The 19,827-nt window shown below is 42.4% G+C and overlaps 1 protein-coding gene across 1 annotated transcript in view; it reads left to right on the top strand.

The window, feature by feature from the left end:
• ptprn2 (protein tyrosine phosphatase receptor type N2) overlaps positions 1 to 19,827 on the top strand; it is a 113,306-nt gene that overhangs the window by 1,169 nt on the left and 92,310 nt on the right. Inside the window, exons 2-3 of the mRNA XM_068581535.1 lie at positions 12,454 to 12,504; positions 18,931 to 19,044. Coding sequence (XP_068437636.1) covers positions 12,454 to 12,504; positions 18,931 to 19,044 — 165 coding nt within the window. The remainder of the gene's footprint in view (positions 1 to 12,453; positions 12,505 to 18,930; positions 19,045 to 19,827) is intronic.

The raw sequence follows: 19,827 nt of genomic DNA, 5'->3' as shown, positions 1-19,827 counted from the left end.
ACACCTGCAATCACATTTACTGGTCCAGGATCTGCACTCAGAAGACATGCCAGTATAAACTTTATAATGAGCAAGAGGCAAATATAGCTCTCAGGTTGGCACTCCTGCTCTGAGATGATTCATACAGGCCTTGAGCTGCATCATATTCTTTATATTTAGAAGCAGAGGGTGTCTATCCACTGTTAGGTCGTTAATTTTTGTTATATTCATACACATAATCTTGTTGGCTATAAAGTCAGCTGACATAAAATGGAAAGGACATAACTTGTTATGTGACACATGTTTTTTTCCTCTCTGTCTCTTTCTCTTATAAATTGGGTAATTTATGCTTAGAGTACTTGTGAATGAGTCAGTGTTTATTCCCAGAGTGCATTTCTCTCATTGAATTCTCAGCATGTTTTTCTCTGTGTGTGGAAGAGGTCTCCATTGTCAGCGTGTGGCTGGGAGTTAGAGGTGGTTATTGTTTTTAATGAGTCCCACTGCGGATTACGCTGTGTCATTGTAAAGCTTAAGATCAAGGTGTGCTGCTGGGACGTATATCTATATATCTAATAACTATATATATATTTATATGTGTGTATGCATGGGTGTGTTTGTGTGGTAGAGAGACAGCGAGAGTGTGCTGTGTGGGTGTTAATGTCCTGCCTGTCTGAGAGCACATGAAAGTCAGACATGGAGAAATAAGTCTGCAGCTGCACGCTCTGATCCTGAAATTATTGAGCTGCAAATAAATTTCATCGGTGGTGTAAATAATCGATGTGCATAAGACAAAAGAAATCCCCCTCCAAAACATGGAAACAAATTCATAGCACCTGAAAAGTATTGTCATGTCTTTAGCTGTGTCTCGTGTTAGCTAGCAGTGGAGATAGCCGCAGCTAACAGATTTTTCTGTTATTTAAAACTATCTACATTGATCAGCCGACATCTTGGACAGTCTCTTATGAGATGGTAGTTAAATCAAGTCATGACGGAGATAAAAACCCAGCTAAACTCTTGCTAACGGTAACTATCTTAGCTAGGTTGCAGCTAACTGCCATCTCATCTTTTAACTCAAGTGGAATTAAATGACTGTGTTTGGTTAAACTACCTAAACGTCAAATAATCTTCTAAAATCTGCCACATTTTGACTTCATACATATTTTGATTAACAATATTTTTGACACACTTTTCTTCACAAATTTATTTAAATACGTTTAGTTGATTGCCAGACGAACACCTAGCAAAACAGAAACACGTGTTTTGATGCTTTTTAATACCTTAAAACTACATTTCAATGTATTAAACTGTAAAGTAATGTCTTATTTACTTTAGTAAATATTGACAGAGTAGTAAGACACACAATTCTACACAATTTAATTTCTTTTAAATGCACAAAAAAAGACAAAATAACAAATTGTTGTGTCTTTTTAAGTCATATATGTAGCTTATATGGCACTTCTGTTGGTCCTGAATCAGTCCAGACGGGCGTAAAATAAAGGCATTACAATCTTTTATTTCTTGCTGCCAGCCTAAATAAAACTTTGAACCCGTTTTTCTTAACTTCACTGGTATGTAGTTCTCTGCATTCGGTCGGTAGGCCTGGAGATCAAGTCTGACTCACATGGTTCAGATTCACCCTGACCCTCACAGGATCACATACACAGCAGTAAAATCCTATACACGATGTTTGGTCACCTTGATTTGATCACAACGTCCATGCTGTCTCTTCCAGGGTGACGCTCTCGTCTTCCAACCAACGGTAGAGGCCATGGACGGGTTAACATGTTCTTTTCTGTGCTTTCATGCTGAGGGGGCTCAACAACTCGCCTCGAGCCTTGAAGCGAGGCATAATTTAAAAGCACGCTTGTATTAGCCAAAGGGTGGTTATTGCTACCAGTGGGAGGTGTTTGACAAATTTAACAACGCTGATACACGAGGGGGCGACTGTGGCTCAGTGGGGAGTTTCAATCCCCGGCTTCACTAGCCCATGTCGACGTGTCCTCGGGCAAGACGCTTAACCCCAAAATTGCTCCCGCAGCTGTGCCTAAGGTGCATGAATGTGTATGAATGTTAGTTACTCTTGATGGGCAGTTGAATCTTTAGTCCCTCTCGTCATTGTATGAATGGGTGTGAATGTAAAAATGAATATGACGAGTATAGTTAAAGTGGTCGAAAGACGAGAAAAGCGCTCTACATTTACGTGCTAATTATGTCATAAATACATCCTGTAAGGCTGTGTAAAGTTTTTCTTCTGATGAAAGAGGTAAAAAAAGGATGGAATTGAATCAGGGAATTGAAATCTTTTCTACGTTTTATTTTATGAGTGCAGGAAGGTTAATACCCTGTTTACACTAAGATAGGAAGTATACAATTTGTAGAATGAATTCATTGACTACCGGAGAGCACTCTGCCAATGGAAAATTTGCAGAAATTGATTTTGTTGCGCATTAACACTCTCGCGCTTTACAATCAGTGTTGCTACGAGGCCCGTCGTTAACATTCTGTTCGGCATCTCTTTTCTGTTTGCAGAGGTTTGGCAGTGTCCTGAATCCCAATAACAACCACTGAACAGCCTTCAGTTCCTTAAGTGGACAGGCAGCCGTTCTCCAGCTGCAAGGTCATGTTTTGTTAGTGAGAGATATACTCTCAGCAAGTTTGCTAAACAGACACGGAGTCGGCTAAAATACAAAAATATCAATCGAGTCAACCATGAGTTTTTAAATTCAGATTAGCAATTTGGGATTTTGAAAATATCAATACAACTCCCATTGGGGTGCTAGCCCCATTCTAATAGTGCAATCTCAGATCTGGCAGGGACACGGAGTTTAGACTCGTTCAACATTTCTCAAAAGTGAGACTGCATGAAAAAACACTTAATCGCACCATATTGATTGTGTTGATTACCAAAAGCCTCGTGTAACATTGGATTCTGTTTTAGCTCACCTAAACCCGCTCTACAAATGACTTAAATTAACGAGTGCTATGTGTGTTGATGGATAAGGCAATGTGACAGGGTCACTTATCTCCCATATGTACATGGAGACATTGTCCTTTAACGGTGCTGCAGGGGCTTTTTGTTACTGCTAGCTATCAGCAGCCATCTTCTAATATACCCAGACAAGTTAGATTTGATTCATAGTCTGCTGAGCTCTATCTATCTTGCCGCGGGCCTCAGTCTTCTCATAGATAGCAGGGCTGAGTGGTGATATCAACTATCTCATAGTGGTTATAAATCATCTGAGAGAGTTGAAATGTGGTCTGACATGAAGATAGACATTTTCCAACTGTGTGGATTATTAACATGGGGTATATCCAAGGGAGTTCAGACATCTTGCTTCACTGGTGGTACTTTGTTTGCATCCCATGTGTTGTGTGGTTTGTCTTATTATTTCCTGAGTTGCTAGGACACTCCCTGTCCGTCCCAGGGGAGCAGTAATGTGTGTGGTTCATCCTGGGAGCGAGCTTATTATGGTTTACATAACACAACATTGACGCTGAGCTTTTTTTTTTTTTTTTTTTAGGTGTAAAGATTTATTTGAAAGAAGGGAAATATGAGAATGAACTTCAAGTGTACCTAAAATCCATGTACATAAATCATTAAGAAGTCTCACATTTAGTTTTTGAATTGTGCCGTAATACGAATATAAACTATTTACAGCCATGCCAGCGGCTGTAAGTAGAAAAGTAAACAGTGCTTTGAGCTAAATGCTAACTTAGCATGCCAGTGAGGACTCACTGACCTTGTTAAACTGCTGATCTTGAATTGACCAATTTAGCCAATTAACACTAAACACAAAGCACAGCTGCCGTTGGTGCGAATGGTGGTTTAGTTTTGTGGGTATTTTGTCATAAAAACAACATTTTGATTTGATGATGACGCAAGAGAGGAAATGTGAAGTGATCATCAAAGTAATTTGATTAATCCTGAGGGGGACATAATTGTGTGTACCGATGTTCATGGCAATTTAGTAAATATTGGTTTGCCATTTTTTTCTCGCCAATGTCAACCTCATTGTGGCGGTAGAAGAAAAGTCAGGTAATCACCAAAGTCTGTAGGATTCATCCTCTGGAAAATATTCTGTACTGAAACAGCCCAACATTTCCATCCCTTGAGCTCTAGCGGGGCAGAAACCTGCAATCATCTGTGTGAACTCACAATCAGACCTCAAATCAACAAGCTTTCAAAAGCAGACATTTCTGAATAATGAAAACTCTCGTTTCTAAAACTGCTTGAACGCTCTCCTGAACCCTAATCATAGTTAAAGTAAAAAAAAAACGATCCAAGGATAAAAAACTAATAGCACTGTCAAAACGAATGAAACCCCGCCGTGGGGTCTCAGCAAAGGTCGCAGTGCATTTCTCTTATCTCCTGTGACGTGCGTCATCTTGACTGCGCTGGTGAAGGGTCAGCTGGTGTCGGCCTTCGGTTCAGACTGTTTTGACACTTTGGATGTGGTGCCTTTCTATATTTCACTAAAAGGCGATATTTAATGATGCAACGTGGCCCTTCTTTGTGCACATGGCTGCGCAGCACGGTTAAACGTGCGTTTGGTGGTGTGTTGTTTACAAAAGCCTGTTTTTCTAAGTAGATAATCTCAACAGCTGCAGCATTCGAAGTGAGTGTAATTAATCTAACGTCAAGATTGCCTGCTATCATCTGTTGTTGAATGTGAGATATGCCTATTGATTCTAACTAATAAACAGCGCACAGTGTTAAGCAACCTCTTCTCAGCTGCACTGAACCAACATACAGCTGCTGCAGCCTTGTAGACTGATAAGCTGTTCATGAAGTGTTGCTGTATTCCAAAATGCATGTGAAATATAAGACGCTTGAGTTGATTTCAAAGTTGCACCCTTTAAAGTGTAGGCACCGAATTTCCGACACAAAGCAGGCTGTATATTCCTGGCTTGGGAAGCTGCCACGGCCGGTGCGATAACAGACGAAGTGCGATGTTTCTCTGTGACTCAACAGATGCTCGGAGGAGTGTGTTGGCTTTGAGTGGTTATTGAGACGAGGGAGTGGGAGCAAAGCGGCTGGCTGTGCTTCTGTGTCTTTCCTCGACAAATGTCAGCGGCTCTTAAGAGGAAGGAAGTCAGAACTGTGTCAAACAGACGTGTCGAGGCAATCCATCTCGTTATTCTCTCCTCTGCCTCGGTTCAAGGTGAACGGAGAAGATATTTCGGGTTAAGGAGGAAGAGGAAGAGCGCCTCCAGAGAGGCAAGGGAAGGTTATGAGGACTGCTCTCCTTTTACCCTCTTATCTAAATTAAATGACATTTCAGAAGAGGGTTTCTGCTCCTTGTAGGATGTCAGCTGTACAAATAGGATGCACAATATGTTGGTTAAACAATTTTCCCACTTGCACATACAGAAGCAGCCCGTGGCACTTTCTCACCTCGCCATACCTCAGCTTCACCGCCTTGTGACACAAAGTGAAAACACCCTCGGGCGTCACAAGGAAGAGTCGACAACCCTTTTCACAACTGTTTCCTTCGGTTCAAATCATACGGTGCATGTGAAGAGGTCAGTGTGAAGGTCACCTCTGTGTGGCCAATATATATATATATATATATATATATATATATATATATATATATATATATATATATATATATATATATATATATATATATATATATATATATATATATATATACTATATATATACAGTAATGTGTCTGCTTCAGCTGAGGATGATGCTGATTAATTCTCCAGACCATTTCTCAGTGCAGCATCGAAGCAAAATGACTGCTGGGAGGAAGCAAGGCAAGTGAAAGATGTTGAAAATCTAATAGAGGAGTTATTTTCCTATTTCGCCGACGAATTGATTTGACCACCATTAATGACATTCTCCTGGCAAATTTGTCTCAGATCCACCAAAAACACTCTTAACGCCCTCATGAAACAAGCTGCTTGTGACGTTATTCAGAAACAACCAGTTTGACTCTTTGCTCTCCCAGTTCTTCCTCTTTCTTGGAGCATTACATACATTTTAATGAACCTCGCAGCAGCTGCACTCATCAATATTTGTACATATGGATTAAATGATATAATGTGCAAGGGGTTGCTCGTGGTAAGGATTATTACCTGCTCTGCTGAACCTATGGAGCTTTAGTGTCTTTCGCCTCATTGTTTTGATTTAATGGCCTGCAACTTTACTGTTTGTGTTCAGTCTTCTTGCTCTCAGATACAATACAACATCCGAATAACAATAACAGGACAAGATGTAATACTTCATAAGGTATCATGTCGATATTGTCTTTCCAGCTCGTCATCTCTCTTGTTTATATTGTTGTTGCTTCTATGGTTTTGGTTTAAGAATCATCCATTAAGCTAAACAAGAACAAACTTTGGTTTAAAAGTAAGAGACAAAATGGATGGGTTTGCGTTCCCCTCAGTGAGGAGCTGTGGTCTGAGTGGGTAGAAGTGTGGCTTCAGTTTCCTGCTAAAGTTCCCAAATGACTCTCGATCTGATTTGACACAAGCAAAGGTGCTCCGCTCCGCAGGTGATGCAGCTGAGCAATTTCACTGAGAGTTAATAAATGACCAAACGCGAACAAGAATGACCTGAGTACACCTGCGTCTGAATATTTCGTTTGTCAGTAGTACCCAAACCCTGTTGTGCGACCTGCACTTCGTGTGAGGTTCAACTGTTAAACCTCGTAGTCCATCTGGAGGAGGAGAGATTTCCCTCCGGGCCGGGTTGTGTTGGTTCACTTTGGGGGACGCTCGGCTGTTTAACTCTGCACTCAAAACGCCCAATCACACCTCAGAAGAGGGGGGTGGGAAATCAAATGTCTGAATCATTCAACGCGGGTCAGAGAAAAGGTCAAGCCGGGCCTATTTCTGGGTCCTCCGTTGCTGCAGTGACGCTGCCATCTTTAATTCATGGCCGCTGTCTGGGCTGTCGCCTGGAGCTGGCGGCTGAGTGACTGAGAGGGACCTGCCTGCCTGGGAATTGTGAGAAAAATTCTCTGGAAAATTGTTGAGAAAATGTCTTTTCTTTCACTCCTCGAGACCTCGGATGGTTTCATGTCAGGTTGCCTCTTCCATCAAAGTGAGCTCAAAGCTACTGCTAATTATTGATAGTCTTAAAATAACTTCAGATGTATATTCTCTGATGCGTAACGTTTCCCCTCAAGATGTTGACTTTTTGGGGGAACACACTTCGAGAATCAGACCGAAAGATGTCTAAAATATGAAGCTACGGCTTATTTAAAGCCGTAGCTTCAGGCTGACGTTTTCCCCCTGCTTCCAGTATTTGTGCTAAGCTAAGCGAACTGGCTTTATATTTAACAAAAAGACCTGAGAGAGTATTTTTGATCTTCTGGGGTGGGGGTCATCTCGTGGGAATTTTTGGGGGGGAAAATTGAATTCACCCCAGAAAGGTTTACTCCAAAAATGTCGGCGCACAGAATGTCATTATTTAAAACTAGTGTTATAACCACGTCCTGTCATGTTAAGATGAAAAGTGCACGAGGAGTGAAATATATTTAGCCACCATGGCTACATTGCTGAAATGTGAAGTGCAGCTCTTGACAAGAACAGACCTTTCGGAGCAGAGAAAAGCTCGAAGCCATCTTTAATTTTAGCAGGAGAGAATGACACAAGCTGTTAAAATCTGCAGACATGATGTCAAGCTGATGCTAATTTGCTTGCAGGTGATGCTCTTCTCTGCTGTCCTTGCTCCAGCCGTGCTCCCTTTTCGATTCACTTGCACTTTTATTGCCGGTTTCACCCGCTGCACTGTTGTGAAATGGCTTTTTTGGCTGACAGTACAGGTGCGCTACTGAGTGTGTGTGTGTGTGTGTGTAAAAATGAGTCAGGTGTCCTTGGTCGCAGCTTATAATTACAATAAAAGAGATGTTGGTGGCCCCAGAGAGTGAGTGAAATATGTCCTAAACTGCTGCAGGCTGTGGGAGTGGCTTTCCTCGCTGCCAGATTCCCAGCATCCTCCTTGGCCCCTGTGACATCACAGATGGTATCCCGGCACCGGCCAACCACCTGTGATGGGAAAGTGAACGATAAAGTCTCCGACTTCTCGTTCAGCCTCGGGTTGAGCCTCGTTAGGACGTTCTCGATGTTCCAGGCAAGGTCGATAATGTACAGGTGGAGCTGATCTGAGATGTTAATGTCGTTATATCATTTTCTAATGAGAAGCCCTCCATCATTCTAATGTAATTGCTTTTCCTTAAATGACCTCAGATGAGTCTTTCCCTTTGAACACGCCCTTCTCTGATTTCACGCCCCCGAGGGTAGACACCCATGTTGTTATGTCCCTGACAAGCCGTGTAGCTGAAGGTGAAGTGTGTGTGTGTGTGTGTGTGTGCGTGTCTGTGTGTGTGTGTGTGTGTGTGTGTGTGTGTGTGTAGATCATTATTGGAAAATGTTTCTCTGCTGCAGTACAACACTTGTGAGAGGTTTAGTGCCACAGTTTGTTGATCCAGATGCTGCAGGCATTTCTGGAAGTTCCTTGACACAAAAACCTCTACATATTGTATTTATATTTGCAAAAACAGATTGAGAAATAGCACTGGTAAATCAGTCGGGTTTTAGTTATTTTATGTATCTCTGATTTTAAAAGAAAGATGAGAATACAGCCCACTAACTACCGGTGATGTGTTGACCTCTTGGATTCTCCTCGCAGACTGTAGTTGTAAATTAGGTCAAACTATTTTGGGAGGCGGAGCTTCTGCACATTTTCACCTGGACTTAGCTCCCATCAAGTGCTGCTGCTAAGGACGATAGTCATTATCTATTAATCTGGCAGTTATTCTGATTATTATTGATCGTTCAGTCAATAGAATCTCAGGAAATAGTGAAAAAAGCAATTTCCCAGAGCTCAAGGTGACGCCTGAAAGTGTATTATTTTGTTCAGATGTTTAGTTTACAATAACTTCGAGCCCACATTTTAACATTTGAGACATCTACATCTTAACATTTACATCTTAACATCTTGTATTTACATCTTTACACACTGGAACACAAGATGAAAACTATAGATTTCCCATGAACAGGTTTAGTCTTTGTGATTTAATACAAAAAGCACACTTAAATAATCTCTGTTGATTCACCAAATCCCACCGAGGCTGCACTTCATCGAATTGACCACTTCCCCATTGATGAGCCACTGTGATGGAGTTGACATGGCAACAGAGCATCAATACACAATAGACGGTGTCGCACTTCTTCACAAATGTAGTTTTCTTTTCTTCGTGAAATGATGATGTACGCTTCGAACCACACAAAACAATGCTTTTCTTTTGTCAGGATGCTTCATTAGGATGTAACCCGGATACCTTTTATTTTATTTTCAACCAGCTTTCTTCCTTGCTCATGACGAGTCCAGCCTCCTTTTTTTTTCCACCAGGGGCAATCAGCAGCATCCACTGTGATTGCATTTTAATTAAAAGGCGCCATTTTAATCATCTCTGGCATGGTGGAGGAGAAAGGGGATGTGGCATTATCAATTCTATGTCCCTGCCTATCACACACACACACACACACACACACACACACACACACACACACACACACACACACACACACACACACACACACACACACACACACACACACACACACACACACACACACATATACACCCACACACAGTCTGACTCACTGTGTTTGACAGGATGCTTCATTTAATGGAAGTTGTAATTAATATTGAGAGCTGACTGGGCCTCCTGAAGCACCTGATGAATTAAGCAAGGCAGTGATGAGGAGGTAAAGTTGAATGGATTGACGTTAATTGCACTGCGGTGAGATGCCTGGTCAAAAAGATGCCTGGTCGCTTTCCTGAAGTCTTGAAGTCATCTGCCAGCTAAATCTAAGTTCTTTGTAAACTATTAAGCGGCTGGGAAAAGGTTAAATTGTGAAAGAAATAACTAATTTGATTGTTTTTGCTCTGCTTTTGGTCTCCACCAACTCATGTTCTCCTTTCTAACTGTGTGTGTCTGCCGTGTGGTGCTGGGCAGGTAGCTTACGGAGTGTTTTAGAGCTTTTCTGCTGCAAACGGTTGCCTGCTGTGTCTGTAAATGGCCGTCTGAGAGCGGTGAGACTGAACCGAACAGTAAAGGGGCTGGAAAACCAAAACAAGTGAGCTGAAAGATACTGAAATGCTCTGCTCTTGTCCTGTGGGTCTGCTGTCAAAACAGAAGGATTGAACACAATAATTCATTGCCCGTGTGCAGCAGCATTTTAGAGTTATGGTTAACCTGCAAAAATGTAGCATACTCTGTCCATGAGAGTGAGAATTACAGTAAAGTACGAGTTGTCAGAGAAGCCATTTGTCTTGGTGTTTGAGCAGGAAGTTGCTTCTCTTCAGTTCAGGACATTCTGCCTTTTAGTTTTGTTCTGGAGAGCTGAGCGACCTTCCAGCGCTGTTATGACGTCTCACTCCACATCATTAAATAGCCATTTTGCAGACATATTGAAGCCATTACCTCCACAAGATGTGATTTCATAAAATGTGCCTTCGAGTTCCAAACAAAATGGCTGCGTATCGTTTCTGTGTAATCAAGTTATTACGCAGACTAGACTTTAATCATGATAAAAGACTGAGATGGATCTGCAGAAAGGAAACTTAAACAAACTGAACAAGTGATGCCTGAAAAGTTCCTGTCTCGTCCACACCTGTCCTGATTATCTCCCCCTTCAGTGGGATTAACAGACTGTCCCGACATGTCTGCTCTCATTATTACTGAAGTCTGATTGAGGCGTCTCCTCCTCCTCAGCCTGTCCTTTATTCACGGTCACGAGCTGCTCATTGCTGTCCATCGAGGCCACCGGGCCGAGAGGGTGCATCCAATCACGTCACTCCTACTGATGAGCCGGAGCAGGGAAATATTAACGATAATATCAAAAGACCAAAGACGGCCGAGGCTTGACCTGGTTGTTTACAGATTGTCTTTGTGTTGCCGACGCTGCCATGCCACACACACTCTGTAGTCTGAGCCCATTGTATGGAAGCCCATAATAAATTAATCAACTTTTTTTTTGTTGTTGTTGACGGAAATAAAAAAAACATCTAAGCAATACTAAGCAAAAAAATAAATAAAAAATCAGTGAAAAAAAGAAAATTAGGAACAAAAAAAAAAGAAAAGAAATTAGACCCACCCCTCCCCAAAAAAACTTTTGACCAAAAAAAAAAAAAAAAAGAAAGAGAAAAATTAGGACCAACTTAAAAAAAAAGTTTATTATTTTTATTTATTTTTTTGGGGGTCCTAATTTTTTTTTTGTGGCGGACTGGGCTTCCATACTATCGAGAGCCTATTGAGAAAAAAAAAAAAAACTCTTCTTGGCTCATTTCTTGGCTGAAGGTCTGATTATTTCCTGGAGCTCGTTTTGAACATGAATGTGACAGAAAATCACACTTCGAGATGACTATTTTGTTTTTTCTCAACTCTCTTTTTTTTCTTCTCAACTCTTTTTCTGGACACGGTTGAATGCCGAGGATCACCTGTGCAGACCGGCGAGCAGAACAATCGGTCCTCTGCTCGCTGAAAACTCCCACGTGTGAAATGTGAACACGGGGAACAGCTACCCATAATGCTCCTGCCATCTGCTCATTTATTAGTCTGGAACACCCAGCCCTGGTCTAAGCGTTAAAAGTTCATTAATATTCATACTGCATTCATATATGGAAACGTTGGGGTATTAGTGTCAGAGACAGGAGAGGAGAAGTCGCACTAATTGGTGATTGATGGCTCTGCCATTAGCAGTGACGCCCTCGGCCAAAGTTAATGCCGTACTAAGCTGGAGGCTTCTTTCATAGAGGGGTGAAATATTAAGACTCTGTGACACTGGGCTAATTTTCTTCTGCAATATAGTAGATTTTCTGCTCATTCAGTTGACCATTGTGTACACTGCTTATGCTCTCATTTATTCCAAGAACATTTGTAATGTCTTCCTCGACATTTGAAGTGTACCTGCCGGGCTGGTTCACGATGTCTCTCTCGTCTCCACATGACTAATACTACACTAATATTCATGTTTACCTGACTAATACTACACTAACAATCATGTTTATGACTAATACTGCACTAACAATCATGTTTACCTGACTAATACTACACTAATATTCACGTTTATGACTAATCCTACACTAATATTCACGTTTATGACTAATACTACACTAATATTCATGTTTATGTGACTAAAACTACACTAATATTCATGTTTACTTGACTAATACTGACTACTTTACACCATCAAACATCCCTAAATGGTGAAGAGTGTCCTTCACTGTGTCCCATTCAAAATGCTGATTTTGTCCAACCAATAGTAGACAACCTCAACATATTCAATCTATACGGTATAAAGAAGAGAAAAGCAGCAAATTATTTCTTTAAAAAAAAAAGAGCGCAAAATGATTTAAACAATTCCCTCGACTATTGTTGTCGATGGACTCTCAGTGCGTTGTGTATTGTCTGTTAATATGTCTTGTGTTTCACCCTCTCTTCCCTGCAGGTTGCCTTTTAGAAGACGAGCTCTGTTCCCCGTATGAGTTCTGCGTCAACGGTGAGTCCGACCCAGAGCGTCACGCATGCCCACCACACCTCATTAAATCATCGACCCGGCGCAGCAGCCGAGCCGTCCCGGCTATTTTTAATCATTCGGGGCTTTGCAGAGAGAAAGATCGCGCTCACAGCGTTTTGTTCCAGCTCCCGTTTAGACGCATGAGTCATGTTTAAGAAAAGCATTCAAACATCTGGGAGCTCGGCTGCAACAGGAAGAAACAGCGAAGCAGAACTGTGAATCATTTAATTCATCTCAGTAACTACAGAGGATCAATAGCAGGAGGATGTTTCCCCCAAAACCGCAAAATTGTCACGACCTCATGTTTAAAAAAAAAAAAAAACACAAAAAAAAACACATCTTGTCATGGAGGATGGATGGATGTGGTTTCCATGGCAACGTGTCACCTGATGAATGGGAGAGGAAATGTCGAGGGCTTTTTCACAGCGTGTGCCAATCAGCACAATCACACACAGCAGGGCGGGGAGTGTGTGTGTGTGTGGCGGGGAGGAGGGGGGGGGGCTTCCATTTTGAAGGGGATTTATAGCATGTCGATATGGAGGATCATCTTCACAAGAGAAAGGTTAATGTATTCTCCTCCAGTTGAAGGTTTCAACGCCATATTGTTCTCACAAGCGCGCCGGAGGTCTACATCCATCCCGGGGCGTGTTTGCCTTTAATGATTGAAGGCCTGCGTTTTCCGGGTTGTTTGTTTCGTTTGCTTTCTTCATTTACTTTCTGCAGATTCATCTCGCAGTCCATTTCACAAACAAGACGAAGCCAGCAAAGAAAAACAGGACAAGAACCAGTTTGAATGTGAATAACTTAATATGAGAGGGGGATGAAAATGACCTTAGATTATTATGTTTAGTGTCTGTACTTCATGCTGCTTCGTTTATTCCAAACCTCTTCTGTATTTACAGTGCAGATATACGATGTATATCGTTTTGAATATCACACAGTAGTCAATTTATCAGTGCTTTAACTGACATTCATTTCCATTATTGATTATTTACTATATTAATCAGTCAATAATTTTGTCTAGAAGATGTTCAAACATTGTGAAACATGCCAATTATAATACCCCAGAGCTTTATGTGATATCCACAAATGACTTTCTGTGTCCAATCAACAGCCAAAGATAATACATTTACTAGTATATCTTTATGTCAAAATAGTTGCTGATTCTCGACGAATTGATGATTAAATGTTCACCAAAACCATAATAGGCATAGTGCAGAGAGAAACAGTTTGCCTGGCTGTGTCCTGATGGCTTTCGAAAACCCAAATCAAACAAACACGACGAGCTTGTTAGTTGTAAGTGGTGGTTGGAGGATGTTGTTACAAAGCCAGGCTGTTTCCAGTCTTTATGCCGAGCTAAAATATCCGCCTGCCGGCTGCAGCTCCACGTAACGCACAGACATCAAAGCGGTATCAATATTCTTATCTAACTATTGTTTAAGGATGGGCTTCAAAGATATCTGTTGGCGGGGATGAGATCTAATAGTGAGGGGTAAGTCAGTGGTTTGGGGAATTGCAGCATGTTCGAGAAGCAAATTTGGAGATCTCTACCCTTATTTCCATATTAACCCAGTTTAGGAGGAAACGGGGAAGGAGGAGGCAGCGCAGGAGAGAAATATAAAAGACTGACTTTAATTACACAGACTGCATCGGTACAGGGGAGAGCGCTGTGTAGCCTATTAGACGGAAATTGCTGATACGGCGACAGAAATCCCCCAGAGGCACAGAGGAGGGCCGTGGTGGGTGTGGAAGATCCATATTACCTTAGAATATCCCGCACAGCGATGACCTGGATGGTCATTTCTGCTCCCCACATCTTTTCATCTCCTCGTCATCTATATTTTATTGTTTTACCTCGCTCACACGACCCCTCCTCCCCCTCCCCCCTCACGCTGAAACATAATTACAGGCGCTACGCTCGATAAAGGCAAATATATACAGGCAAGGAAGATTAATGTTGTACGTAATATCAAAGTAATGAGACATTATTTAGTTGCTCCATAACCCTCTACATACATCCAATTTGCGCTCCGTCACTCTCCGTCGGACTCGTGATGAGCAGCAGCCGCCGCACAGACAGAGGATGAGTGGGAGGAAGTAGGTCTGCCACTTCAACTCTTCCCCCGGTCCCTGAAGGAGTAACCTGGTTTATTTTGGGCGAGGCCAACCGTGCTCTTCCTCACCCGAGCTGTTGCCATGCAAAATGGCCGAGGGGAGAGCTGCTCTCTGTGGTGTCAATCAGCGTGGATGTGGTTGGCATTTACACTATAGATTAGAGTAGATAGCCCCGCAGTGGCGGGATTTGCAGGGTAAAATGCACACGAGAGACGCGTAATGTAAATAATAGTAAAACAGGAATACAAATAAAAAAGAGTAAAGAATGCACGATAACAATGTTATATATACAGACGGAATAAAAGGTTTTTATATTGCACAGTTGAGCTGATTAAAGTGACCAAAGGGATTGCGGTGCTTATGTTTCAGCTGGTTGTGCATACATATAACAAGTAGTTTTCCTGTTTTTCATATCTATTATTTTTAAAACTACGAGTACATTTAATGTGGCTTTTTGTGTGTGACCCCGAGCCACAGAAAAGTTGTTGAAGTGCAAACGGATGTCAGCTAAATAAAAGTTGCATGCAAAGCAAATCTTTGCATAAGTATTCATCCCCTTCGAAAGGACACGCCCAAATCATGGCTGCTGCATCCTACTGCCCCACTTAGGAGACATCGTTTGTGTGTTGCTGGGTAGAACTTGTTAGACCTACTTTTAAAGTATGCATTATAAACTAAATAAACAAATTGCAGTAAAGTAAATAGGAAGACTCAACTTTGAATGGTTTCACTTTTTTCTTTTCTTTGTTTTATATATAAATATATGTTTTTTTTTAAGACATATGGAAATACTTTTTAAAGGGTATATGTAGCAGCTTTAATAGATCAATATGTTCTACACTGGAGAACTTATTGTGTCATTGATTAAGTAGGTCAATTACCATCCTCCATATATTACAAGATCTTCAGCTGTTGTGTCTCATTTCGAACCTCTTCAAATCTTTATTTCCATCTTGAGGGAAATACTTTCTCAGGGGTTCCTCTAAAAGGATATGTGATTACCCTGAGACCGGAAATTCATTTTAGTTTGATTCAACTCTCCAGAGTCTGTTGCTTGCCGGCATGATAAGCTAAGCTAAAGTACAGCGGATAAGTGCTACAAGTTTCCCTGTGGGCACCGGTCGTCTCCTATTAAACACTTAACCAACAGCGTGTCATCGATTGGTGGTTATCTTGCCTCCACTTGGGCCAACGATGTCGGAAACGTCCGCGCTGTATTTTAGATTTAAACGGTTTAAGTGATACTTCTATTGATCGAAGCTTGCAACGGGTTCAACTGGGGCATAAACACTTTAGAGTAACCGCCACAGAATCTATAATGCCAAACAATCTTCACAGGGCGGAGAAAGAGCGGCAACGCAGTTGATGCAAATCCCCCAAAATAAGCTTGAGGTTCTAAGTGAAGCCACTGAAAAGAGTTTGTACAAAAAGGTTTAACAAAAGACACAAATGGTAGAAGGTAACAATGGAATCGAGCTAATTTAGGCGGCCTGTTTTAATGTCTGGTTTGTCTTTATTAATTCCTGTATTTACATGTAGATTGCAGTGCATGAATACATGCAATTATCATTTCAAAGCCACAATGGTCACATAAAAAAAGACCTGAATAATCTGTAATCACTTCACTTTCTGTTCCTTCTTTTATTAGCTGTCTACATCCGGCCGGTCTCGGTGCATTGATTCGGACCTGTTCATTTTCACGGCTTGAGGCTAATACACCCGTTCCAATACGTCTTCATTTGTCTCCCGGGTCTGTCTTCCCCTGCTTGCAACGTACAGTCTTTCACAAATGCTTTGCTGACTGTCAGCTTTAGTGTTCGCTCTTGTTATCCCGGAGCATTAGCCTTCACAGTTTAAATAGCTTTAGCAGCAGCCGGGTGTCGCACTGTCTGTCACAGTGGGAGGAGGGAAGGAGTCTGGATTTGCAGCTCTTTACCTTCTCTTTTGGCCGAAAGTCGTCGTCTTCACTCCGCTCAGCGCTTAGCCAGACGTAGCTCTTCGTTACCGAGAGTGTCCCTGATTTGTAGGAGTGTACTTTGATTGATTGTTTCATGCATTATTGATTAGATTGATCCGGGTTCATTTGCATTGCAGTTGCCTTTTGTTTGTCTCAGTGACGAGGCACAACTCGATCCATTGTCAGCTTAACGCTACCCGTAACCTGACAGATGATCGTTAGACAATCACTTTGTCCTGCTCCGCGTGATAGATTTAGCTTCATTCACAAATAGCTTTGGAAGTGTTGGCACCGACAAATCTATAGCCAATGCCGTCTGTTATCTGCTTGACATATTTAAGGGAAAACTCCCTGATATTTCATTGCCCTGCATTTTTATTATTTTTCAGATTTGAACAACTCTTGATACATGCTCTGCTCCTCCAAACCCGAAATTAAAATGTTGTTTCTAGCTGTCAGAAAAACAGTTTCTCGCAAACTGTGAACGACAATGAGCCATTGTTGCTTGACAAACTCAGTATTGTGAATGCACACTAGAAAGAGGCAGAGCTCTGTGAGTCATCATGCATGTGGCTCCGAATGGTTCAGCGTCACTTCGATAAATCAAACTAAAAAGTTTGCTAAAGGAGGGTTTATTTGTCGTAAAACACCTCTCTGACTTCTAGTCTTCACGCAGCGAAGCCGCCTGTGTTCGTGTGTTGGAAATGCACCTGACAGCATCAAACATGTTACAGTTTCCCATGACTTGTTATGTCACCAGCTTTCCCTCATTTCTTACATAATATGTGTTATTACTGTTTGACTGGGAAAAATGTATCAAAGCAGACACGTTTGAGAAAACTTCATCGGATAAAATGACAACACTTTGTGTTTCCTATATTAACCCACGACACACGCCATGACATCATTGGAGAAAGAGGGTCTGTTGGCAAAGAGGAAGGAGACGGTTGACGTCTTGTGATTCAGACGTCTGTGACGAGCCGTGCATATGTAGGTGGGATGTTTTCCTCTGCGCTGTTTGAGAGCCTAAAAATAACTCCTGAGTGTTATGCTGTGTTGTCTATGCTAATTCAACACCTCCCACGGGCTCCTTCCTGTACAGAGCTGTCATTTAACGGGTCACAGGCGACGTGGCGGGCGGGTGGGTGGGCCGAGGAGTCGGGAAAGCACCCGCGTCTCGTATAGAATAAGAATTCAATTTAGAGCCTGACATCACGTTATTATCTTTGCAATCATCAGCCGCCGACTTTCACACTGAACTTAATTATTTTAAGCCGAAGGGGAAAACTGACGCCCGCTGAAGTTTAAATGGATGAAATCAAAAGAGTAGCTATTAAAGAATATTTGTCTCTTTTTTTTTTATGCTATTGATGCAAAGGTGAAGCTCCACGCCCCGCTGTTTGTGTGTCAAAATGCTTCATCACATCCATGATTAAAAGATATGATTGATCATGTACCGCGAGTGAGTGGCATTTGAGGAGGAGGCAGCTTGTAAAGGACATCAGTGTTTGTGTATTCCGCGCTCCCCGACGTGTCACCGGGCATCAATCGCATACCGTTGATGTTTGCTGTCATTGTCCGACATCTTGGGCCTAATTAATAAGATGCAGTGGTGCATGACAAAGTGTTGATTCACATCATTAGATCCCATCTAATCACAGTGGCATCCTCATACATGCTTGCACTCGTTGCATGATTGCACACACTCCCATACAGACACACACACACACACACACACACACACACACACACACACAGCTGAGATAGCTCAGATCGAATCTAAAGGATTCTTCTCCAGAGATCATCTGCGAGGTGGACTTTCATTTAGTGAGTTTAGCCGACAATAAGATGCACGGATTTATCTCTCCGAAGCCGGCAACCGGGGTAATTTATATTCCAGGCGTTACACCTGCACACTGCTTTCTGACCCCCCTGATCCTCGGCATCCTTCTGAGGTCTAGACCAGCCATTGAATTATGGGGCTGATAGGGACTCTGTTGCGTGGGTTGCCTCGCAACCTGTATTGAGCGAGGCAGGAGGCCTGCTGATAGGGAGATCACCAGGGTCCCTGATAAAGTCCTTCCTGTCACGAACGGCTGCTTATCGCGGCGCTGTCAGGGTAAAAATGTCAGCTATTAACTCCCCTCCCCCCCACACTCCCCGAAAACAGGACGTTATAGGTGCACACAATGCAGGTGCCACACACCATTACAACATTCGACTGGGCAGATGGGCTCACGTCTTTCCCATGTGTCCTCCTCACTGTCAGCCATCCAAACAGACCGCTCATTAAACACAGTTTTTCACAGTTTTCCCCATTTTCCTTTTTCTTGCAGACGGAGTGTTCGGAAGGTGCCAGGAGTTGGCCGCCGCAGACCTGTACACGTACGACATTTCTTCCTCTGCTCTGCAGCGTCTCCGGATCCTCCTCCAGAAGCTGGCTCACAGAGGTAAATACTGCCCCCCCTCCCACATCCACCCTCCTACTGTTCAGCAGCCTTTATCAGTCATGTACAGGGGCTTACAGCAAATGCTCGTCCACTGCAATTGTGTGACGCAAGCCAAACGAGCCGAGCCGTCTCCTCGGCTGGCACAGTGCGACACAATTGAGCTCCAACAGGTCATTCGACTCATATCGGGCCCATTGTTTCGCCATCATCCCCACTAACTCCTGCAGGCAATCTAATTGGCTTGTATGCTGGTGGGACATTTGGAGCTAATTTTGTGGATGAGTAACTGTGAGGTGTGCAGTGTAATCACATTAGGCAGTCTCTCCTACTCAATCAGTGGCAGAAGCTAATGTGTTTGTTGTAACAGGTTACGTCTTCGGGGGCACATGGTGCATTTGCAATAAGGTGTCTTCATAACAGAAGTAACTAAATAGCTCATTATGAATGCAGCAGGAATTTAAGGGTTCAAGTTTCTCAACCTCGGAGTCGTGCGTCTCCTCGGTTCGCTGACGTTGGTGTCGCTGATTTTGTATTCACATCTTGTCTCCTGTAGACACACAACAGCTAGAAAATGACTGGAGCCTCCAGGCAATCTGCTGTTATGGATCCACTGCTATAACTGCTAAAATATACGAATTTGCCTTGTTTGTTTCGGACAGACAACTCTTGGAAAGGTATTTTCTGCCCATAAAAAGCCTAAAAATAACCTGAATGTGTCAAATGGTTGCTTGGGCCGGTAATCTCTTGATAATTTCCTTCAAAGTTTCCTGGAAATAAATAAGT

The sequence above is a fragment of the Clinocottus analis genome, unplaced genomic scaffold, assembly GCF_023055335.1.
Source record: "Clinocottus analis isolate CAN_PGR_092001 unplaced genomic scaffold, fCliAna1.0.p SCAF_18, whole genome shotgun sequence".
In the NCBI taxonomy this organism is placed as follows: domain Eukaryota; kingdom Metazoa; phylum Chordata; class Actinopteri; order Perciformes; family Cottidae; genus Clinocottus; species Clinocottus analis.
This window is presented reverse-complemented; position numbering and strand designations above follow the sequence as displayed.